Source organism: Neopsephotus bourkii, unplaced genomic scaffold, assembly GCF_033783945.1.
Source record: "Neopsephotus bourkii isolate Nb327-2 ecotype Australia unplaced genomic scaffold, CSIRO-AGI_Nbou_v1 NB_1763, whole genome shotgun sequence".
In the NCBI taxonomy this organism is placed as follows: domain Eukaryota; kingdom Metazoa; phylum Chordata; class Aves; order Psittaciformes; family Psittacidae; genus Neopsephotus; species Neopsephotus bourkii.
Window position 1 is genome coordinate 426709 of NW_026902237.1, and position 9336 is coordinate 436044.

A 9336-nucleotide genomic window follows, 5' to 3' on the forward strand; every position below is an offset into this window, starting at 1 on the left:
AGAACATTTAACGCTATTCCTTACTACTAGAAGTGGAAAATAAGTATAGGAGCTGCTTTGCTGTTACTTTACAGTTTTTGAATTTATCATTCCTATAGCCAGTTTGATATTCTGCTGTTCAGCTTAGCTAGTGGGGCTAATTCCATTTTGTTCTGATGCAAGCAAGTATGGTCCACTGAAAATTCTGTCACAGTGCTGCAATTATATTTGTCTTTCTGCAACTTACAGTATTCAATGTTTGTTACTGACAACATAGACTAATGAGGGGAAGTAGTATAATAATTAGGGTGACTTATTTTCAGCCGTCTGCTCTGAAGTGAGAACATCTTATTTGTGTAGTTATTTTAGCATTACAGAATTTAGTGCATCAATGTGAAACGCTGCTTGCATCCTGCTGAAGTAACAATTGAGATAAAAGTTATATACAAGTGTGTTTAAGGATATCTTACAGAAATCAGAAAAAGCTTATAGCTCTTAAACAAGCATAGCACACATACAGATTGAAAAAGTTTGTCTCTTCTAGATCTGTTTCATGTGGAAATTGGATAGTGTAAAATTTGCAGATAAGATTAATCAACAAACATTCTATTTTTTTTAATCATTGAATGTTATTAAAATGATGCTTTCAAGCAACAAGTAAGTAGACTTAGAGGGACATCAAATAGTAACAAACCTTTTTTTTTTCTTTTTCTCCCAGGTTTGCAGAATTCTTGTTTACAGAAGAATTTAAGGCTGGTTCCCGGGCATTAGAAAGTGTATATAGTCTGTATGAAGGTTTCTCAGGAACTGTGTGTTTCCTGACTGACTTGCTGCAACCCAACCAAGCCGAGTTTCCTCTCTTCAGTGTCTTTGTCTAGAGAGCAACATTCTTGAGGGCCACATCCTGGTGAGGATGGGAGAGGACACCTGCAGTTTCACTTATTTGTCAAGACAGGCTATTACAAAACAAGCCAGTGGTACCACTAATGCTAGCCTTAACATAGCTGGGAGTCAGGTGAAAAAGAAACTACACTGGGGTTTTGGGAGGGAAGTGTGTGGTCAAAAAAAATAGGATAGTGAAAAAAAAAAAGGGGGGGGGGGGAAGTGACTGAATCTGATGTGGTAAATATTTCACTGTAGTAACAAGCAAAATCTAATTACTCAAGTGAGAGAGAAAAGGGCATTCTCAAACTCTTAACTTGGTGGTTATGCTGGGTTTAAAAAAAAAAAAAAAAGGCGAGCTAGGATTACAGGGATATGCAAAGAAGAAACAGTGATGCATCCAATAGGTTTTAAAAAGAGACTTGCAAAAAACTTCATGCAGCAATGCACTTATTGGAGAGGGTGTCATAGACATGTCACTACACTGCACAAAGGCAAAATCTGGGATTTTTTACCTAAACCACATCTACTAGTTCTAGTAACATGTATTAGAAATACTTGTATCCTGGAGCTCTTTTGTCTTCATGTGCGTATAATGATGTTTATGTAGATAGCTGTATATTTAGCCTGCAGTTTCACAGGTTCATTTTAGCTAGTGGGGTTTCATGTGTGTAAATGAGAACTTAATGTGACCCTTCCTTTCAGAGCTCAGTCTACCATGAGGAGCTGGTCTCCTAACTGATTCACTGTGTCACTTTTGTCAATACTTTCCCTGTCACAGGGAAGATGAATGGAGCCATTGAAAAGACTTGGATTGAAAAGTTCTATAGCAAAGATACAACAGGCAGATGCTTTTTTCATGGTACAACATTACTAGATAAGTATTGTTCAGTGGTATAAAAAAAATCCTTTAAAAATTAATTACTTACAACGGCATTCCTGATCAATAACATACATATTTTAGAGAATGGAAAATCTGTTTTCCCTGATGAATTGTTCACTACAATCCTGCAAACTGAATGCAAAGCTTGGGTGGCATACTGGTCTTAAAACCCCCGATAATGAATTTCAAATTTTCTTCTTTTCCTGATCAACCAAATAATGTGTATGCCCAAATGATTTGCAGCTATGGAAATAAATGGGTTGCTCAATACTAGTTGCACTAGCACTTAATGTTGCAATTATATGCTGTTTTATATGTATTATATATATGACATGGTACTTGTAAACTAAAGAAAACACTAACATAGGTTTGTACTAAAACCTATAAAATCAATATCCATATTTAAAGTATATTTAATATTTATTTATTTATTTTTATGGGAATAATGTAATGCAATTACCTTTAAAGACAGATTGGGAAGACCAGAATGTCGAAAGGTGGAATTAGGGTGAAAAATGTATCATGCATGCACTGCCAAACAATGCAGTCTCTCTTCTTGCATTCTCAGCTGGAGAATATTACAATTCTTTTATTTTTGATGGCTAGTGGATAAAGTTCCCATTTAATTTTGGTATTCCTTGATCAGGCTGTACGTTGGAGCCAGGTCTGACAATCCTTCCACATTTTAATAGAGTAATCTCATTCCTAATCTTGCCACTTATTTTAATGTCTTGCATTATTATGAGCTGCAGATTACAACTTCTGTTTTGTCTTGCACTGTGCAGCTCTAATTAGTTAGTCAAAGAAGTAACCATATTTCATTAGTGAATAAAGCAATGCAGCTCAGTATCAGTTTGTCAAGAACTATGGGATTTTTTGGTGAATGGAAATGTTAAAATTCAATGTAGAGTTGCTATGTGTTTACATAATTGTGAGATAAAAGGTCTTCTAAGCAAGCCGTTGATGTCACTTTGTTACTCTGAGCAGTGAGATGTGTACACATAGGAGCTACACCAGCCCCAGTGACCAGTACAGCAGGTATCCAAACCCCGACAATTTCACAGGGAGGTATACATGTGAGGCTAAATCAAAAAGTCAGTGGAGATGCGCATGTCCTCTGCCCAGCCCTGCTGCAGTGCTCCTGTTAGATCAAAGTCAATTGTCAGTAGTGGAGACTGTAAACCCATTAGGATTTTTATCTAGTTGCTTCCTGTAATGCATGTGTCTCATATATTTCATAACATGAATCGTTTTAAAGAAATGTTTAAGGAAGGTAAAACTGGGCCTATTCACTTTTCCCCTGTGCTAAATAGCTTTTCAGTCTCAATTTTTATTGGGAGGTAATGTCACTCAGCTAAAACATGTAAGAAACAGCATTTGTGCTATAGCATTTCAATAGCTACTGTAACCGTATCCTATCTTATTGTAATACAGAGAACTAGCTTTTGCCATGATCTAAACTCAAGCTGTTGCAATCTGCGTATATTGGCAATCCTTTTATTTAGAGATACAAGCATAAACCAAAAACATCTAGCATTTTGATAACTACACCCTCAAAAAACACAACCAACTCCAGACTTAAGCCTTAACACAATCTACATATATCAGAACAGTAATCATGACCTTTTGATTTTGTACTCGGTGCTTACATTTTAATTATCAGTGGGCCACGACATTTAATTGTGTCCAGTTAGTTATTTCTCAGGAAATGCTTGAAGAAAATCTTTGCCAAAACCTCAGTAAACCTAGAGCACAATAAATCAGCACAGTAACTTAGATCTTGACCAAGTCATTAATGCTGATACTGTAACATATACCACATACACGTTAAAATTTACCATTATAACAGTACATGAAATCACTCAAATTTTATTATGCTTAACTTCCAATGGCCATGTTTCCGTTTATCTTTTAATGTAATTCTTCATAAATGGTAGGAAATATACATTAAAAACTCGGTGTCAGTTTTCTAGTGGTTTCCCCTCTGTGTCTCTTTGTAGAAAGTTTCTGATTTACATTCATATGAGACTATAATCTGCTCTGTGTTGTATTCCAACAGCGCACACCAAACAAATCTTCTGTACCTGCAACCATGCTTCATATATGAAGCCATGTACTTGGCTTCATTTGAGAAAGAAAATAATTACCTGGGTAATTAGTACCTGGGTTAATCCATTCAGCAATGAGAAAACCCATGCAACCACCCAGTTTTCAAAATTTAGGTCCTAAACACATCTGTAAGTCATGCAAGTTCAGCACTGACTTCATCAAGGGCAGCATGCAAACTTTGTTTGCTGATAATTAAGATCAGTTACAGTAACATAAATATCAATTCTCATGGGATACAACTTGTAAAAATCTTGGAACATAATTATTCATCTGTTTCATCAGACATGGCAGTTTGAGCTTCATGGCTTTTCTCACCTGACCTAACTGGGTTAAGGTGGCTATTAGACATGCTGTAGCCACAGCTGCTGAGCACAGTGTAAACATACCCCAGGGCTCTTCTGAAAATGCCAGTCATTAAATGAGCAGGTTTTTTTCCATCCTCTTCCTCCTCTTAATTGTCTACCTGCTTTTTTTCCTTTGTATACTATGCATGCTGTACCATACATGCTATTGCAACCTTTAAGACACTGACAGGAAAGCAACCTGAGCAGAGCCATCAGCACTTTTCAGTGCAATAAAAAAACATCAGGTCCTTTGTGTTCCCTCTTTACTGCTTTGAGAAATCGATCAACCTTTATTAGACATTGTCAGCAGGATGCTGCATCAAAAGGAGCGTGACCAGCAGGTCGAAGGAGGTGATCCTGCCCCTTTATTCTGCTCTCGTGAGACCTCACTTGGAGTATTGTGTACAGTTCTGGTGTCCTCAACATAAAAAGGACATGGATCTGTTGGAACAACTCCAGAGGAGGGCCATGAGAATGATCAGGGGACTGGAGTACCTCCCGTATGAAGATAGGCTGAGAAAGTTGGGACTCTTCAGCTTGGAGAAGGCTGCGTGGAGACCTCCTAGCAGCCTTACAGTATCTGAAGGGGGCATATAGGGATGCTGGGGATGGACTCTTCATTAGGGATAGTAGTGACAGGACAAGGGGTAATGGGTTAAAACTTAAACAGGGGAAGTTTAGATTGGATATAAGGAGGAAATGAGGAAATTCTTTCCTGTTAGGGTGGTAAGGCACTGGAACAGGTTGCCCAGGGAGGTTGTGAATGTTCCATCCATAGATTTCAAAAGTGTATTCCTGTACAGATTCTGCCATGGTGCTGTGACAAAAGACTGCATTACCAGAAACTCAAGAAGCCTCTTTCAAAGTGTAAACACAAGTTCCTACATCACATTTGCACATCAGTTTCTTGACTGTTTAGTTTATTAAGTGTAGGCAATAGGAATTTAAGTGATATACTACTATTTCTGATTACACTGTTAATGCAAAGAGTATGCATTCTGTGGGTATTGGTGCTTATTTGTGATGTACCTGTGTTTGTGTGGTGCTGTTTGTGAGTAAAGCTGTAGACTACAAATCAGTTTGAGGAGCTATATACTATTCATGATTTTTGGTAGGTCATCCACAGGTTACTGTCATGGAATAATTTTGAGGGAAACTAGATCTGTATGTCCAGATTTAGTGATTTCAGGATTTATGGAGCCAGATGCAATAAGTTTCATCAACAGTACACTTCTCATAAATATATCTTAATGTTTTCCTGCTACTTACAACTTCTCAGTATGAGAACATATTCATTTTGTGCCACTGCTTTCAATTTCTGCTTTGTTTGCATTATTGTTTCTTTCAGTTTCCCTGCCTTTATTTCCCAACCTATGAATAACTTCAGAAGGCTGAAGCAGCAGCCCAGATCCTTTGTTCTTGAAAATAAGATTGATTAATTTTGCTTGAGGGATGTTCCACTTACTTGCATTACATTATCTTACACTCCCAGGTGGTCTCTTCTCACTGGCTTTGCCATTTCCCACCTGCCAAGGAAAAAAAAACATTATATTGTTTAGCAACTGCTACTGATGTTTTACATCATTAAATACAACATAGACTTTCCAAGGAACATGTTCAGTTCGCTAGTATCTCAGTTGTATGAAAACAGTCAAAACCAAGTGAAATGGCTACACATCCCAAAATACACATTTAAATAGTTCTGGGAAATATGCACAAATGAATGCAAGTAAAGTGGTTACCCTTTTTGCCACTTTGTGAAATTAAGTAATGCCACTTTAATGTTCTAATAATAATTGTATGGACATGTAGAGAGTGTGATAAGAATACTGATTAGTATTTTTAAAATACTGTGAAAAAAAACAACTAATGTAGGTATCTGATATATTGAGAAACATAGAGGTGCAATATGTGCAAGTGGAAACTTTCATAAGCAGTCAAATTTTTATTCTTACAGTTACCTGCATATAGAGTTATAGCATCTGCCAACATATTGCATGTTTTATGCAAACAATGACCTATTTTTGCATATGCATGCATTTTGAGAATATAACCTTGTTACTCAAACCTGTAAGATCCATAGACACTGTACCTCTGAGGTCTGCTAAGTAAATCTTAGGTGCGGTAATCTACATACTTTGAATATTCACTGGCAGGAGTGCATATTCTAATCTGTATGAAGATTGGTATATCAGAATAAGAATTTCCCTGTAGGTTTTAAAGAGTAATCTTCCTATGAAGAACTACACTGATGAGCAATTGCTGGCGAAGAGCACAGCGTAGATTGCTCTATGAAAGGTTTCAGTTTATATAAATGTCCTGGCCTAAGAAGTAAGCAGAAAGCTAAATAGAAAAGAAATGAGAAAATGACCAAAAATCGCACTACTGAGGGAACATACTCAAAGTCATCAGCGAAAAATGCTCAGGGCCTAAAAAACCAATACAGCAATTTAGGGATGTGAATAGGCATTTTCCAAGAGAAGAGCACAGTTCACTTCATTGCACAGACAGTGGTACAGTGTGCACTGCATAGGTTTTTTTGCTGCCTTGAACAGCGCTTCATTGCCATTATTGCAAAGTCATCATATGCTGAAGAGTCTGCCTGTGAAGGAACCTACTGTCTGCCTGTAGCTGAACCTACTGCCTACTCCAGTCATTTAATGAAAGTGATGTACTCTACTCATGTTTAGGCAGTTTAAAAAAATAGATCCAAGAAGCCAACATGCACCAATTTCTTGACCTAGGCCTGTGAGTTACTAAACCTCTTAACTAATTAGTCCTGTCACTGATGTCACTGCTGGTCCTGTACCGTATATATTTAAAGTATTTACATCATGCTCTGAAAAATTCAATTTATAAATAGCAATCTGCTTCAAAATACATAGATCCATATTTATTTTTAATACTTACAAGAAGGTCCCTTGACTTCATTCATTGCATAACTCAAGTACAGCAATACCAACTAGAATGACAGAAAACTAATTAAAAACTCATTCTGTCTAGTGCTATAATGGCATTTGGATAAAAATTATAATACAGTGATATTCAGCAACAGCACTGCATGAGCACATGCATACTCCCCAGAAAATTTTACGTAGAAGTCCTGACGTCAATTATATCCCATAATGAAGAGAAAACAAATCCTATTCAAGAATTTATTTTTACTTCATATAGAAGAGAAAGCTGTATGACCACAAATTTAACTCTGCTTCTGTCTTCATTACCATGACCACACACATAAGTTTTCCTGTAACAGTATTCTGCTTTCAATGCTGATTTGGCCTCCTGTGCCCATTCTAAGGGCCTGATATGCCACCTGTTGATGCCAGTGGTGAATCTTCACTTGATTTCAGGCAGGCAAGGATAGGTCCTTCCACATGTGTGAAATAAGGGCAAAACTACATTGTTCTGGCCCCTAAGCATACAAGCTTTCCTTTACATGAGTCCCATGGAATTAGTAAGGGTTGTTCATCTAGTAAGAGGAAAGCACAGGTGTTTGCATGTGCAGGACCCTATTTGATAGCAGTTTTATACCCATTTTCCCCCAACATACATGAACGCCAATGCCAACAAAAAGTACAGGGAACTTAAATAGCATTATTTCACGTTTAGCTTGTGCTGGTGACACTTGATTATTCAATATATTCCAACATGTGGTGTTCATTTCTTGAGTATATGCTGCACCTTAGATTGGTTTCTCAATGTAATAGCGATTCACAGCCATAATATGATACAGACCCTTAGAATCAAGATTGATCTGATTCTTAGAAATGCACCTTATTGTTTAAAACGAGGACCCCTGCTCTTCTAATGTTTTAAACACTGTGATCTTTCAAATGTGTTTATTGTATTAGTTTTTTATTGCAAATTATTATAGAAACTAGATTTTATAGCTTTTTAACAGCCGTGAGAAGACTAAGCTTCATAGTGGCAGAACAACCTCTGTGTATATCCATATTATGAATCTTAAAGCTGTGATTATATTTTGCCTTAAATAAAAGCCCAACCTTGAACTGTATGATTTTGTACTGGATTGCTTATTTCTGTACTTACTTTCCATAGTGCTGGCAACTTTTCCTTCCTGAGATTAAAGTTTTTCACTTAAGTGTTTATTTTCAGCCTCTTTATAGCTCAGTATACATAGCCTCTTCTCTTTATAGAAAGACCCCTCTGTTCGCACTGAAGGGCACTACAGCATTAAATTCACCAAGACCTGCCTATAACGAGGTTTATTGTCATCATGAGGTGAGCTCACCTAAAGGTGAACAGGGGGGGACTCTGGATTTGCCAGCGCACCAGTGCAAGAAATGTCCCAAATAAAGTGTCACTGGCATTTTCTGTATAAATCTGGCGACAACTCAAGTTGCATTAAAAAATAGTAGCAGACATGCAGAAATAGCCATTAGTGTTATCCCATTAATAGACCAATAGCATGTCAAACCCTAGTATTTTGTCTTCCTGTTGTGCTGCTGGTAAGTCTCTGGTCTGTAGCTGACCTCCACCTGCAATTAACAGATAAGGCTGAAACAGTATCTATCAAGGCAGGCATCAGATCCAGCTGATCATGAACCAAGTACCTGCACCAAACAGAGAAGTGGCAGTGATGTGAGACTCCCCTTGTGCAGGGTAGAGGCACCTTCTGCTGACCTAACTTAGAACCTCAGGAGCCTTGTTTCTTGCCAGGTGCTACGATTCAGGTTGTTGTGGAGAGACTGCAAAGGCTTACCTTGCCCTCAGGCTGTCTTTTACTGCTTGTCATCAGTGATGCTGCCTGCTGGTATGGGTGACCTTACACATACCCAGAATGCCTTCTGGTGCTGCTGGTGTTGCAGCAGCACTTTGGGTTTTATGATCGTGGGAGCCTTTGAAGGCAAAGGCCTGACAAGCAAGGGTAAGACCCACCTGAGAAATCCCTAAAAGGGCAGCTCTGCCAGCAGGCTTACTGGCTGGGTGAGGAGGTCTCTGAACTAGAAGGGGTGCATCACGGTAGGGTCACTATGACTCATGGCACCTTTTCTGCATTTGGTTTTTTTTTAATCAGCTTTTAATGTTTCAGAGGGTAATTTTCTTCCAGATGTAGGCCTTTAGCCTGAAAGGAGGCAGGGGTACTTCCCCCTCAGCATGCCAAAGCCCCCCCGC

General features: G+C 38.1%; 1 protein-coding gene across 1 annotated transcript in view; it reads left to right on the top strand.

The window, feature by feature from the left end:
* Positions 1 to 3488, top strand: part of LANCL3 (LanC like family member 3) — a 35714-nt gene extending 32226 nt beyond the window's left edge. The window contains exons 5-6 of the mRNA XM_061378054.1: positions 698 to 2766; positions 2809 to 3488. Of these exons, the coding sequence (XP_061234038.1) occupies positions 698 to 857 (160 nt within the window). The 3' untranslated portion in view covers positions 858 to 2766; positions 2809 to 3488. The remainder of the gene's footprint in view (positions 1 to 697; positions 2767 to 2808) is intronic.
* The last annotated feature ends 5848 nt before the right edge of the window (positions 3489 to 9336 follow it).